The 16,422-nt window shown below is 40.5% G+C and overlaps 1 protein-coding gene across 1 annotated transcript; it reads left to right on the forward strand.

The window, feature by feature from the left end:
- The first annotated feature begins 8,766 nt into the window (after positions 1-8,766).
- LOC131255075 (receptor-like protein 7) lies at positions 8,767-12,528 on the forward strand. Its single transcript, XM_058255773.1, has 3 exons — positions 8,767-9,357; positions 9,874-9,970; positions 10,196-12,528. Exons 1-3 carry the CDS (start codon positions 8,767-8,769, stop codon positions 12,526-12,528), a joined length of 3,021 nt encoding a protein of 1,006 aa, XP_058111756.1.
- Positions 12,529-16,422: the final 3,894 nt, after the last annotated feature.

Here is a 16,422-nt window from a genome sequence, read left to right on the forward strand (position 1 = left end):
GAACTCCATTGCTCTTAACAGTTAATATCCTTTCTTTGAATACTTAAGAATGTAATGAGACTTCAAAGTCTCAAGCGTTTACAATCCAGCCGATTTACATGCCATCACATGTGCCTAGATAGTAAACAACTACAAGATCCAAGCTGTCCATCAGTTGGGCGTTGCTCCTTCAACGGCCTGGCTCAGTAATCAGTGGGCGCTAGCAGTTGATCCATCAGATGGGGCACAGTCTACAAAACAAATGAACAGCTAAAACATGCTTAGCCAGCCATCAATTTGTCCCATGTGCAGTGGCCTACTGTATGATTGGACGCAGGGTATGCTATATGAATAGGTGGGAATGGGATCAGAAAACAATAGGATGAATCAGGAAACTGATTGTCTTTGGTTAAAATACATTCTTCGTTTCCTATGGTGACTTTGTTTCCTTATTTACTAGGAAATCATCTTCTCCTTACTATAAGCAGAAGAGGAATGCTGCTTTGATGCATGTTTCATGGAATCTGTGGAGTGCACGTGATAATATCTTCACCCCACATGGACACTTTTGATCAGTGATATATATACGATGGAATTCACCCCATAATATCTCTGTTGACTCCTCTTTTCAACTATAAACGATGGAATTCTCTATTGCGATATATATAAAACGATCACTTTGAGAAAACATTGAGTGGGGCAAATTAGAAATTTGATCGGGGGAAACATGAAATTTAGTAGGGGAAACATGAACACATACCCCCACACACTCACACTAGTGGAATTTCATCACCTATGGATACTCGAACGCTTGACTGGGTGTTGAAACTCCTAAGAGTCTACCACCCGAGGGGGGCAAACTGAAATATGAGCGGGGCAAATTAGAAAAGCTACTTTTGCAAACTGTCATATGAGCGAGGCAAACTTAAAAAACAGCGGGGCAAACTGAAATATGAGCGAGGCAAACTTAAAAAGCAGCGGGGCAAACTGAAATATGAGCGGGGCAAACTATAAAAACAGCGGGGCAAACTGAATTATGAGCGAGGCAAACTTAAGAAACAGTGGGGCAAACTGAAATATGAGCGGGGCAAACTAGAAAAACAGCGGGGCAAACTGAATTATGAGCGGGGCAAATTAGAAAAACAATGGGGCAATCTTAAGTATGAGCGGGGTAAACTAGAAAAACAGTAGGGCAAACTTAAGTATGAGCGGGACAAACTAGAAGAACAATTGGACAATCAATTATGAGCGGGGCAACCATGAAAAAGTACGGGGCAAATATGAAAAAGAGCGGGGCAAGCATGAAAAAGAGGGGGGCAAACATGAAAATGAGCGGGCTAAATATGAAAATGAACGGGGCAGACATGAAAATGAGTGGGGTAGGCATTAAAATAAGTGGTCCAAACATGAAAATGAATGGGGCAAACATGAAAATGAGTGTGGTCCATTTGAACATTGGATACGTTTAGATTTATCAGCTCAAGCCATAAAATTATCTGTTAAGTTTGCCCCGCTGAATTTCATGTTTGCCCCGCTGATTTCCTAGTTTGCCCAGCTGATTTTCGGGTTGGGCTATACAAACACCAACCCGAGAAAACTTAGGCTGGGCTTAGGTTGAGGTCCCAGGTTGCTCGACCCAACACAAACCCGATTGTTATATTAGCTACTTATAAATTATAATCGAGTGTGGATTGTTTATGTAGAAGGTACACTAATGATGTCGGGTCTCATTTGTCCACGTCATTTCCAAGGACTCACGTGTGTTCTCCCATCGTCTATTAAATATTTGCAACTCATCCACCGTGCATGTAATTTAAGTCAATTTAGGCATATGCAGTCATGTGGCCCATTTTGGATGGAGAATCAAAAGTCACTCCTCATTGGATTATCTTAACCATCTAGTTGGTGGAAACTAGAGCCTGGTTTGCAGTCCAAATTCTGCAGCAGATCTCAAGTGGATGTAATTCACCTCATTGGTGTGACTATTTGCATGTGCTCCAATCCTTAGTTGCATAATCCTTCTATTCCCGGTGCCACTTCCACCTCCGATCGTGCTTTGGAACTGTGGTCCAGCCCTGCTTTGTAGCCATTTAAACTTGAGCGGGCCAAAATAGAAACGCAGTGGGGGAAACATGAAATTGAGGGGGGCAAACTAGGAATTCAAAGAATTTCTCATGAAAATGAGCGGGCCAAGGGGTTTCCCTTCTATGCCTGTGAAGTTCTTGTCTATCAGCCATCAGTTTTTGGTTTTGCTCATTCTAGTATCTTGGCAATTGCCTTGCATGGAGTTCCAGGTGCATTTTCCTTTTCGACGAGCTTAGCGGGACAAATTGAAAATACAGTGGGACAAAGTAGAAAGTTCATTCATCATCCACCAAGTTTACAAAGTATGCTATACATCAAAACACTAAAGAATTTACAAAGTATGCTATTTTTCAGATATGGAAAACTTACACCTCTGGCGATTATGCCCAGTTTGTTTGCATCGCCCACACTTTGTTGTTTTCGATTCTTCTCCACGCGATGGAATTCTAAGCTTTTTAGGTCTGCCAGCTGACCTCCTTTGTCCTGAGGGTTTAATTTGCGCACAATACTCCTTGAAGCCCACCGAAATTTCTTCCCACTCACTCTTGTCACGTACTGGGTACACCAATTCGCTATATGTGGCTTTGTAATTTTGCACCGTGTAAAATGGGGAACAATATGAGTAATGAGGGAGATTGTAGTTTATACATGCTGACAAGACATGCATACAGGGATACCCCTTCACGCTAAACTCGCGACATGTACACGAAAACTTACTGAGATTGACTGTATCATTATAATCTCCCACAACATAGTACTTGTCTCGAGAAATAGGATGACAGCGAACATCTCGCGCTTTCTGTACAAGATCCTTTAACTGCTCCTCCGCCCATGGTGTCAATGGCCCTATAAACGATGCCGCAGATTCTCTTCTCTTATAAAACAATTCCTGTATCTTCAATCTAACCCTTTCTATCAATTTTGTAACGGGGTATTCGCGTGCTTCTTTGAAGAGGGCATTGACACACTCGGAAATGTTTGTAGTAACCAAGTTGAATCTTTTTCCTGGAAAGTGTGAAGATGCCCATCTCTCGTATCCGATTTCTGTCAGCCATGCATGTACTGCGGGGTTGGCCATTTCGATATCATGCATTGATTTTTCGAATTCAGCCACCCTACATGTCTTCACTGCCCGCCAGTAGTACATCTCCAATGACTTGTCTTTAAAGGTGTTCACCAAGTTTCTGTAGATATAATATGCGCAGTAGCCATGAATTGCATGTGGGAAGATATGGGGTACCTCTTTTAGTAAACCTTTATGTCTATCGGATATAATCACAAGATCCTCCGGAGACCCTATCGCATCGCTAAGTAAGGAACCAATTCCAACTGCTACCGTTCTCCGATTCCCCGATGCCAAACGCAACTGGAAATATATGATTGTCCCCATCTAAGGCCGTGGCGATGAATAAAACACCCTTGTATTTTTCCTTTAAGTGTGTCCCGTCAATGGCTAATACCCTCCGCAATGATTTCTGAAAACTTCTAACGCATTGTCCGAGCGCAACAAAACATCTTTCGAACCTGAAAGTCTCTTTACTGTCCCTGGGTTGACCGTCCTCAATTCATGTAAATACAAGGGGAGTTGATTGTAGGAGTCTTCATAAGACCCCATCACCTGATTGATTGCAAGCTCCTTGGCTGCCCATGCCTTCCTATAACTGATAACAATATTATACTTCTCTTGCATGGCGAAGATAATATCACGTGGCCTCAACCCTAGGCGTTGCTCTATGCGGCTAACAACCAAATCACATGCTAACTTACTGCTTGCTTGCCGGTGATCACTCCTCATCCATGACATGCCACACGTGTGATTTGGCGTATAAGTCCGTATCTTGAAAATTCCTGAATCACCCACGCGTGATGCATGAACCCTCCATTCGCATCTTTCTTCGAAGCATACAACCGTAAATCTCCTAGAATTTGAGTACAATACCCTATACTGAAATTTATTTTGAAGGGAAAATTGGCTCAAAACATGCTGACACCGACTCTTGTCCTTAAATGTTTGCCCAACGGCTATCTCGATCGATTCACTCAACGAATCCGTATAGTCCAGCATTGCTGCATTAGTGAATGTAGCATCATCAAACGGCATAGGAACTTGACGGGTGTTGAAGTTTGTTGTTTTGGGAAGGTTTGGATGTGGGATGTTGCTTTCAGGTCTGATGTATCTTCGGGCTGTAGATGATGACGGCAGATCTGCTGTTGTTGCTAGAGGTGGTGTCATGTAATCACAAATGAGGTCAATGTCATGTGCACCGCAGGCTTGGGTACTCACAAATTTTGATGTTTAGGGTGGCTCGGACAGTTGATCATTTATTCCTACTACTTGTAATGGATTTAGCTTATATTCAAATTCCACGCCATGCTCTTCTGCCACACTGTCAACGTGTGATGTCATATTAATGTGTTCGATTGTCTCGATGACTAAAGGGATGAACTTTTTCGAATGCTCCAACTGTGTTGCCAGGAACACTTTGACATCATCGTCGTCCTCAAGTACGGTTGGAGGGATTGATTTATTGGAGCAGGGATACAAAACTTTCATCTGAATATCACAATCTGTTGGTGTTCTCTTAATAATCCTGTACATTTTAGATAGAAGTTCCTCGTACGTAGTATCAACATCTAGCGAAATAGTTTTCGTACTTCCACTCGTGTATGTCCATTGCTTGTTTTCACATTCTAACTCCCCGCCATAGCAACAGATGATTCTCGTAGCCATTATCTGCAAAATTCAATACAATGACAAATTATCAATAAATCGTTAAACAACGGAAGCTTCCCATAAGACAAAACTCAATAAAATAATAAAAGACCGAAAACTCGCTTTCCCTTATAGATGAGAATGATACAAAGCTTAAGGAAATAAAGAATAAGCAACGCGTTAAATTTTCATGTAAACAATCAGAGCTTATATGGATTAGGCCTTCTACGAATGATTTCATATCGTATTTTATTAAATTGAGTAAGGCAATCTAACATGACATTGAGCGGGGCAAACTGGAAAAATGAGCAAGACAACGTACAAATTGAGCAGGGCAAATATGAAATTCAGCGGGGGGGTAAGCATGAGATTCAACAGGGCAAACATGAAATTGAGCGAAATGGAATTCAACGAGCATAGCATAGAATTATGTGGGGCAAACTATTAATTAAGCTATGCAAGCAAACATTAAATCGAGTGTATGTAATCCCCATCAACGCATCAAATTCAATAAGCCTAACGCATAAATTTGATTAAGTCTAACACATGCGCATCAACTTGCATTAAATTGACCGTAGCTAGCATCAAATAAGTACATCAATAAATTCATTGAGCTAGCATCAAATAAACAACCAAAGCTCATACATTGGAAATATGAGCGGGGCAAACTAGAAATTGAGCTGGGGAAACATGGAATTGAGCGGGGCAAACTAGAAATTGAGCTGGGGAAACATGGAATTGAGCGGGGCCAACATGAAACTCAGCAGGGTAAACTAGAAAATCAGCGGGGCAAACTAAAATTGAGCAAAGCAAACATGAAAATTGAGCGGGACAAACTAGAAATGGAGGGGGGCAAACTACAAAATTCAACAGGAAAATCCAAAAAATCAGCCGGGCAAACTAGATATTGATCAGGGCAAACAGAAAATTGAGCGGGACAAACTATAAATTCAGCTATGCAAGCAAACATTAAATCGAGCGAGCGTCGCATGATATTGAGCTGGGCAAATGATATTTCGAGCGAGCATAGCATGATATTGAGCTGGGCAAACATTAAATCGAGCGAGCATAGTATGATATTCAGTGGGGCAAACATTAAATCGAGCGAGCATAATATCATATTCAGCAGGGCAAACATTAAATCGAGCGGGCATAGCATGATATTGAGCGGGGCAAAAATTAAATCGAGCGAGCATAGCATGATATTGAGCTAGGCAAACATTAAATTGAGCAATCCTAGCATGAAATTTATCGAGGCAAACATTAAATTGACCTTATCTATCATGAAATTGAGCTCAGCAAATATTAAATTGAGCGATACTAACATGAAATTTATCGAGGCAAACATTAAATTGAACTTATCTTATCTAGGCATGAAATTAAGCTGGGCAAACATTAAGGGCCCGTTTGGCCGGTCGGATTGGAAGGGATTGGATGGCACTGGAAGGGATTGGAAGTTAAATCCCGGGATTGGCCGGGCGTGCCAAACAGGGTCGGTAATCTGATCCCAATCCCATGGATCTTAAGACAATCCACTGACTACACCATCATTACCTTTAAATCCCATCTAATCCACCCTAGTCCGTTCAAATTTTCCTGGGACGTGTTTGGTTGGAGGGATTGGAAGGGATGGGAAGGTTTAATCCCGGGATTGGTCGGGCGTGCCAAACAGACTGGATATAGCAATCCAGGGATAGAGGAATCCCATGGATCTCAAGACAATCCACTGACAACACCATCATTACCTAGAAATCCATGTCATCCACCTTCATACCATTCAATCCCTTCCAATCTGCCCGGCCAAACGGGCCCTAAATTGACTGATCCTGCATGAAATTTATCGAAGCAAACATTAAATTGACCTTATCTTACCTACTATGAAATTAAGTTGGGCTAACATTAAATTGAGCGATGCTAGCATGAAATTGAGCAGGGTAAACATGAAATTCAGCGAGCATAGCATGAGATCAAGTGACCTCTAACATGGAATTGAGTGAGCTTCAAATGGAATTGAGCGAGTTCCACATGGATTGGACCGATCAACACATAAAATTAACTAAGCCTAACACATGAAATTGAGTAAGCCTAATACATGGAATTGATCGAACTTTGCATGCAATGCAATTGTACGAGCCGAGCATTTTTTAAAAATATTTGTACCACCGACTACAGTAGTACAGGTCAAATGTAGGTTGAAGAGAGGTGCTTTGGAGTGAGGGAATATTTTCAACCTTCTCAAGGATTGCAAATGCAGCCACTTTATGGGATTTCACGTAACCCCAGCCAAGAAAGAAAATGGCAAATGTAGAATGATGATATCTACATGATTCACTAAGATTCGACGAGGAAAATGATAAGAATAACCTCCGTGCGTCGGTTTATCGTTGAAAAGGAGTGAAAGACTGTTATTTTGAGAAGGGAGTGAAAGCAACAGGGGTTTAAAGGAAAGGAAACGGATTGGCTACTCACCCTGCCACCACCCAATGGCTGTGGTCGGTGGTCTGTGAGCCCCACCATGATGTATGTGTTTCATCCATTCCGTTCATCCATTTTTTCAGTTCATTTTAATCCTTCGTCCAAAAAATGAGAGGGATATAAATCTCAGGTGGACCACACAACAAGAAGATAATATTGATTGGATATTGACAATTAAATTTCTCCTAAGGCCCAATGAACTATTTAATTGACATCTAATCTGTTGATTAGTTCATACAGGCATAGATGAAGGGAAAAAACAAAAATCAAGTTCATCCTATATTTTTATGGCCCTCTAATGGTTTCTAGTGGTTGACGCTCATTCAACACTGTTTCCTGTAACGTGGTACACTTGAGATTTGGATGTACCTCATTTTTAGTCTCATACCATAAAATGATGTGGAAAAATGTATGGACGGCATGGATGAAAAGCATACATCATGGTGGGGCTCACAGAACGCCGACAGTCCGCCGTTAGCTGGTGGCAGGGGGAGTACCGAATCCGTTTCCGTAAGGAGGAGGGGTATTTTCGTCCTCAAATTCCAACTCCGTACGAGGAGGTCCAACTGCGTATTCTAAGTTTGTATTGCTTCAAAAACCGCTGGATAAAAGGTGGGGTCCACAGTCGTAAATTTCTCATAAAAAAACTATGCATTACGGTAGGCTTAGAGAACATCAACCACTAACCAGTACCAACAATGCAATCCAAATCTAGCTTGATGTTTATATGCCATCCAAACCGTTTATAAGGTCATTACCACTGTGATGAAGTGAAAACACCCAAAAGTTTGCCTGAGATGAAACTTTCTGGCCATACTAATGTTTCAAACCGTGGACACTGTATTCCTACTGTTTCCTCCCGTGCGGCCCACTTGATTTTTGGATCCACCTCATTTTTGGTCTTAGATACTATAATAATCTCTCAAAACGGATGCACGGTGTGGATTTGTCATAGACATCACGGTGGGCCCCATTAGCATCAAAATGCAGGAACTTCATGGGAAAGACTTTGGCTGGAAATCCCCGTACCGCTGACGCTTGCCGAGCTCGTCAAATGAGATCAAAGTTGCATGGGCATCACAATGTTGTATTTATTATATCCACACCGTTCATCTATTTGAAGAGATCATTTTAGAAAGCGAGTCCAAAAATAATTCACATCCAAAGCTCAATGGACCACACCAAAGGAAATAGTTGCCCCATGAAGTTTTTAACGGTCGGTGTTAAATTCCCTTTTCCATGTGGTGTGGTCCACTTGAGATTTTGATCTTCCTCAATTGTTTTCTAATTAACTAAATTCAGCTGAAATAATGAATGGACGGTGTGGATAAGCCACATACTTCATGGTGGGCCCCACATATATTGGAATTTGGAAAATCAAACGGGCACCACGAGCGGCTCTCGTATTTCACACGTATGAGTCTTAACAGTAGTAACCGCTTCACTTTTTGTCTATAAATAAAGCTGACGCTTTGTATTCCGACACATCTCAAACACCCATCTGTTATCAACTAATGGCTATCCTCTTTTCTTCTAAAAACCCAGCATTTCTCATTCTCTTCTTTTTATCATCTCTTCTCTTTCTCACTACCCAACAATGCAACCATCACCACTTCTCTGCTTTGCTCGACTTAAAGAATGGCTTTGACTTCCCTGCTTTTTACACCCTCTATACTCTCCTCTCTTGGAATTCGAACAATCCCGATTGCTGCTCTTGGGAAGGCATCACGTGCGATGGACCCACTGGTCACGTGATCAGCCTCGACCTCAGTGAGCTCTTTATCTCTGGTCGGATTGATTTTGAAAGCCTATTTCGTCTTCGGAGCATGCGGAGGCTTAACCTCGCTTACAACGAGTTTGATGCCTCTCCATTCCCATCTGGGTTTGACCAGCTCACCAGTTTGACCCATCTCAACCTCTCTCACTTATCCTTTTACGGCCAAATCCCACTGGAATTCTCCCGCTTGACCACTTTGGTTTCTCTCGATCTTTCTCGCAATCAATATCGGAATGGTTCTGGATTTCATTTCCTGAAACTCGAAAACCCAAGCATTGGAGCAGTCGTCCAAAACCTGTCCAATCTGAGTGAACTCTATCTGGACTGGGTACACATCTTACTGCAGGGCCAGACCTTAGACTTGCCACTCCCTAATCTCCGCAAGTTGAGCTTACGAGAATGTGGTCTTTCAGGCTCCATCTATTCTTCCCTTTCACAGCTCCATTTCTTATCTGAACTCGACCTCAGCGGAAACAATCTATCCTCTGCAGTGCCCAGCTTCCCAGTGAGTCTCCGCAAGTTGATCTTACAAGAATGTGATCTTTCAAGCTCCATCTTTTCTTCCCTTTCACAGCTCCATTTCTTATCTGAACTCGACCTCAGCTATACCAATCTCTCCTCTGCAGTGCCCAGCTTCCCAGGGAGTCTCCGGAAGTTGATCTTACATGATTGTAGTCTTTCAAGCTCCATCTTTTCTTCCCTTTCACAGCTCCATTTCTTATCTGAACTCGACCTCAGCTATAACAATCTCTCCTCTGCAGTGCCCAGCTTCCCAGGGAGTCTCCGGAAGTTGATCTTACATGATTGTAGTCTTTCAAGCTCCATCTTTTCTTCCCTTTCACAGCTCCATTTCTTATCTGAATTAGACCTCAGCTATAACAATCTCTCCTCTGCAGTGCCCAGCTTCCCAGGGAGTCTCCGCAAGTTGATCTTACAAGAATGTGATCTTTCAAGCTCCATCTTTTCTTCCCTTTCACAGCTCCACTTCTTATCTGAACTCGACCTCAGCTATACCAATCTCTCCTCTGCAGTGCCCAGCTTCCCAGGGAGTCTCCGGAAGTTGATCTTACATTATTGTAGTCTTTCAAGCTCCATCTTTTCTTCCCTTTCACAGCTCCATTTCTTATCTGAACTCGACCTCAGCTATAACAATCTCTCCTCTGCAGTGCCCAGCTTCCCAGGGAGTCTCCGCAAGTTGATCTTACGAGGTTGTGACCTTTCAGCCTCCATCAATTCTTCCCTTTCACAGCTCCATTTCTTATCTGAACTTGACCTCACCTATACCAATCTCTCCTCTGCCGTGCCCAATTTCATAGGGAACTTATCCTCATTGACGTCCCTGCTCCTTAAAGATTGTGGATTGCGTGGAAAATTCCCTGAGAGTGTTTTCCAGATGCCAAATCTACAAATCATTGACATATCAGACAATCCACTTGTAGCTATCAATTTGCCGGAGTTCCCTCAAAACAATACTCTACAGCGATTGATCCTTTCATGCACTGGATTATCAGGAAAGTTACCAGATTCTCTCGGTAATCTCAAATTCTTGACTGAATTAGACCTCAGCAATTGCAACTTGTCAGGATCATTACCATCCTCACTTTGGAACCTTACCAAACTGCAATATCTGTATCTTTCATCCAATAAATTGAGCGGTCCAATTCCTTCATCATTGTTTTCACTCCAATCATTACATACACTGGACCTCACAGGTAACCAACTTAGTGGTCTATTAGGCGAGTTCCACAATGTCTCTTCTTCACAGCTGGAGTTACTCTATTTGGATAGCAATAAATTGCAGGGGATGATACCGAGATTCATCTTTCAACTTACCAAGCTTCAACTACTTCACCTTTCTTCCAATAATTTCAGTGGTGTTGTGGAGCTAGGCTTATTTCAAAATCTCAAAAAACTTTACTCTCTGGATCTTTCAGATAACAACTTGTCAGTCCAATATGGCAGTGGTAATTCCACATTTGTTTCCTTCCCCCAGTTTCAATCTTTGTTGTTACGTTCTTGCAACATCAGCACATTTCCAAATTTCTTGAGAAATCAAGTGCGGTTGATGGAACTGGACCTTTCCTGCAATAAAATTAGTGGTGAAATACCCAAATGGATACGGGAGGTTGGCAATGGGTCTTTAGTCTCTTTAAATCTTTCGCACAACGTTCTGCAGGGAATAAAACCATCTCCCCATCTTTTGTTGAGTAACTATAGCGTTATTGACCTTAGCTTCAACATGTTGAAAGGTTCACTTCCAATCCCATCACCCTTCGTCATATTCTTTTCAGTTTCAAACAATAGCCTTGGTGGTGAAATCCCTCGATCAGTTTGCAATGCAACATCCCTAACAGTCCTTGATTTATCTCACAATCACTTCATTGGTCAGATTCCACCATGTTTGGGTGAGATTGGTGATGCCCTGTCTGTGTTGAATCTTCAAGGAAATGCTTTCAATGGCACATTACTTCAGACATTTAAAGAGGGATGTAACATACAAACGCTTGATCTCAGTGGGAATCAATTAGAGGGCCAAGTGCCAAGGTCTTTGGCCAATTGCAAAATGTTGGAGGTATTAAACCTTGCAAACAATCAAATACATGACACCTTCCCTTTTTGGTTGGAAGCTTTATCACAGTTGCGTGTTCTCGTCTTGAGATCCAACCAATTTCACGGCACCATCAGGCATCCTCTAACAAATCACCCTTTTCCTCTGTTACAAATTTTCGACCTCTCTTTCAATAGCTTTGAGGGTAATTTGCCATCAAATATGTTCAAGAGCTGGAAGGCAATGATGGAAGATGACAAATCCCAATCTTTGGTCCTTGGCACAATGATAAACAGAAGTTCCATATACTATCGAAACAAAGTGTCCGTAGTCAACAAAGGGCTAATGATGGAAGTGGTAAAGATCCTTACTGCCTTCACTGTAGTGGATCTCTCGGAGAACAAATTTCATGGGGATATCCCAGAATCAATTGGAGATCTAGAGTCACTCCTTGTGCTCAATATGTCCAACAATGATTTTACCGGCGGAATTCCAACATCACTTCAGAATCTAAGGGATCTAGAGTCATTAGATCTCTCAAATAATAAATTGTCTGGAGAGATCCCTTGGCAGCTCACAGATCTAACATTCCTTGCAGTGTTGAATCTCTCACAAAATTTTCTCGTGGGAAAAATACCACAAAGCCGGCAGTTTCTTACATTTAACAGCGAATCATTCAAAGAGAACTCAGGATTGTGTGGACCTCCACTATCAAAGAAATGCGAAGATGCAGAGAGTGCACCACCGTCCCCTCTGTCAACATTGCAATCTGAAAGGAAATATGATTGGGAATTAATGTGGATAGGATTTGGAGTTGGACACGGAGTAGGTGTAGGGATGCTTTTCTGGACCCTAGCACTTTGGAGGAAGGGAAGGAGAGAATTCTATATATTTATTGATAGAATGCATTCCTTAATTTTTCCTTCCATGGGGTTTCCTAAATGGCAATGATGGTGAGATGATTGGAGCTAGGGTAAATATGTTTGTACAGTTCGTGTCTACCAAAAAAAAAAAAAGAAAGAAGAAGCTTTAGTTGTTTTCTCCTTTTTGTAATTTTGTGTATTTTGCTTTTTTTTTTTTTTTTTTTTTTTTTTGTGTGTGTGTGTGTGTGTGTATTTTGGTTGGTCTATATGATATGTGTCGCAGTTGCTTCCTGTATTTGCACCTACCTGAATGGCTGTACATAACTATTTTCAAATCAATAAAATTACAGGTGGTGTGCTCCCACCTTTCTGCAAACAAATAAAAATGAAAATAATGTCTAAGTTATCTCATTGTTTTTCAAATTTTGGCCCACCTCAGCAACAAGATAACTTAATCTATGAGCTGAATGATCTAACTAATGTTGCCTACCTAGCCATTGGTCTTTTTTTTTTTTCTTTCCCAATGGTCTAGACAAATGTGGGCTATGCAAACTAACGTTCAACAAAGAATAGTACAAATGTGGGCTAAGCAAACATTTACACGAAGAAGAGTGGTGTTTCATGTATATTTTATATTTTGTATTTTTCGATCATCACACACAGAGTTCTTTCACCTTCCCACATCCATGTACGTAGGGTGTAACCGTATAAGAGTAATCACTTGTTACTATGTGGTGATTTTCGAGTTGGACTTTTGTGATGCCAAGAAGCGTGGAAATCATCATCACATGCAGTTTTCTACTTGCAAGGGGACACTTGGCCAGTCTAACCAAGCTATATGGGCTGTGCATTACGTCCAGGACGTATTTCTTAGGCCACCATGTAAAATTCCGACCAAATAAGATGATTCATACCATTTGAACAATAACTATTTAGTGGACAATCAACATAATTTATGGGAAAGTCAACATAATTTTTGGGAAAGTAGGCCTATTCAGCAGTGAGCCATCCATCTGTTAGGCCCATCGTCTATTGCTTACAGTTCTAAAGAATCAATTTTATCAGAAAATCATAACCATCCCAACCATGGTTTGGCAATAAATAAAGAAGTCCCATGCACATATGGATGGATTAGATCATTCAACTGATGTGATTTTCATATTGCAGCACAGGAAATGCTTGCTAGAACTAGTAAACATCTTGTGCAATTGACTGGACCATGCAAGTGTCCTACTACGAGGAGTCATTGATGAGAATAGAAAACTTGTCTTTGATTGAAAATGGTGATTGTTGAATGTATCAAATGAGAATTGTAAATGTAGATTGAAAGAAAAAAAAATTGTACACGTGGAAAGTATGTAATTAGATACTGGATGAAACCTTGCAAAAATTTGTACACGTGGAAAGTATGTAATTAGATACTGGATGAAACCTTGTTTAATAGCATATTTGGTTTGGCTCACTTAGTCTCACGGGTCCTTACTCTTGCCCCAGTGGTAGACACTCAGGAGTTTCAACACCTGGTCAAGGGTTCGAGTACCCATGGGTGGTGAAATCTCACTATGGCGTGAGTGTGTGGGGGTGTGTGTGCTTATTAAAAAAATAATAATTTGTGCCCAGCATGCGCAGTCCAGAGCAGACATCTTCTCTATGGTTTAAAACCTATTTATGCATAAGAATATATAAAACAACAACAATAATAATAAGGACATCACGCCCTTGAAAGGCGGAATATAGCTAGGATATATTTGTACCAAAAAAAGAAGAAAAAGAGTAAGGATAGATTCCTGTGAAGAGGTGGAATAAACATGAGCAAGCTCATCCCAAGTTCAGTGCATCAATCTCAATTACATGCATGTGTGCCAGCATCAATCTCGATTACATGTGTTAGATGTGTCAATGTGCAAATTCAAGGTGCTTTACAAACAGCTTTTCTTGCATCCAAATAGCCCTTTATATATCTATATATATATATATATTGTCGTGTTGCTTTGAGTAAGAATATAGAAAATAGGGAATTTTCCTTCTTTCTTCCTCTCTTTTCTCTTCTTCACTTTCTAATTACAATAATAAAGATAAGACTTCATGGTATTTAAACAACCAATCATCAAAACCTAATCACTCCTTTGACATATAGCAATCATCTTGCAAGCCACACCACCCTCAAAGAATATCCTCCACACCACCCTCAAAGAATATCCTTTCTTCTTTTCTTCCCTAAAGTTTTGCTATAAAAGAATAAAAGATAGATCTACAATTTATATGTTCTTCTATTTCTCCAACTTTCTCAGATCTTTTACTTTCAATATCTTTAACTCTTTTTTTAAAGTCCATATTTTGAATTTCAAGATCATCTATTGCTTCAAAACCAAAGATTCTCTTTACTTTTCTTTTATCTTCTCACATTTTTCTTTACCTTCCCCTTCCATTTTTTTATTTAGATAAAAGCCCATAAATTATGATTCCATCACTCTCTCCAAATTAATCCCCAACTTCACCTCACTCTCCAAAATCATCTACAACCCTGGTTCTCTTTTTTAAAACCATCTCCAAAGACCATCTCATTCACCAAAACTTATTCAAAATCATTCCATTGACTTCTATAATTCCTTCTCTCTTCAAAGGCTCTCCTTCTTCGTCAATGCATCCCTTCCTTCCCAATGTCTTTAAGCATGCTTCTCTAATTGATGCAAACTAAATTAAAAAAATGAAACCTTTCTTATTTGAAAAGGCCATACCGACAAGGCCGTTAGAGGCAGGGAATGATGGGCCATATGGATATAACATCCATCGCTACCTATGACTAGTAAGCATTCAAATTAAAGAGAAATGGAAATCTCCAATCCTGAATATTCCAAATAGTTGGAAAATGATTACATGGCCTTTGCTCGTTGTCACAGGCTGCATTGTCAGTTATGCCGATCCACAAATCACAACAATGCTAATTGCCTTCACTTTTCAACTCTTTTTATTTGGATAAATGTTCCACGAGGCCTTCACAACAATAACCACCTAGTCAATATGCCCTTATGCATTCCTTCAAACAAATTTCTCGAAATCATTACGGATCCCAAATTATTATTGGTAACCCATCATGTCTACCTTTTTTTTTCCCTACGCTCTGCCCGTCTCCTATCAAACTTCTTCTAGTTCCTCTTCATCTTTCAACCCCTCTATGCCAAACTACTTCTAGTTCCTCTTCATCTTTCAACCCGTCTGTGCCAAACTTCAACAAACCCAAACCTCAATTTGAACCTAGATGGATAGTACAACCCATGCCTAAGGATTGGTGATGGCATTACATTACCTATTACTTGCATGGTCGTCGTCACCTCGACATATATTCAAAAGAAAATTTATTCAAGCTTGACAATTTTCCAATACTTTCAAAGAGTCATTTATTTTATTTTTTATTTTTATTTTTATAAACACTCATTGTAAAAGGCCCAAAAGGACATGCAGGAAGGCATTATGAAAATATTGATGACTTATGATCTTACTAAAGGTATAGCCCTTGATGGAGTCAAATAGGGAAACCAGATTCATATAGCCAACCCCAGGTAGTTGGAATAAAGCTTAGATAATGATAATGATGCTGACACTCCTCGTTTGTGAAGGATCTTTACAATCAGAAAATCCTCGCTAAAGGAGTGATGAGTGGCAACCTATATTTTCTAAGCAATGAAGTATGCCACATTGTCACAAGTAAAATCTCTGTTCTTTTCTTCTTTTTTCCTTCTTTTTTATAGTAAATTAGGCCATATTAGTTATAGCACTTTGATGCAATCATCCAACAAGCAGCTCATCTCTTATAACAATGTTCCCAGAGAATGGCATGTCCTAATTTACAAGTTAGGAAAGTGCATATGGCTTCCCATTCCTTTGTCAAATAAATGCACTTCTTATTTTCTAAAATTTATGGACAGTGATTTGTGGACCAGCTACCTTCTATTTCTAGTAGTCCAAGCTGTTGATGATGTGG

This window comes from Magnolia sinica, chromosome 9 (assembly GCF_029962835.1).
Source record: "Magnolia sinica isolate HGM2019 chromosome 9, MsV1, whole genome shotgun sequence".
Taxonomy (NCBI): domain Eukaryota; kingdom Viridiplantae; phylum Streptophyta; class Magnoliopsida; order Magnoliales; family Magnoliaceae; genus Magnolia; species Magnolia sinica.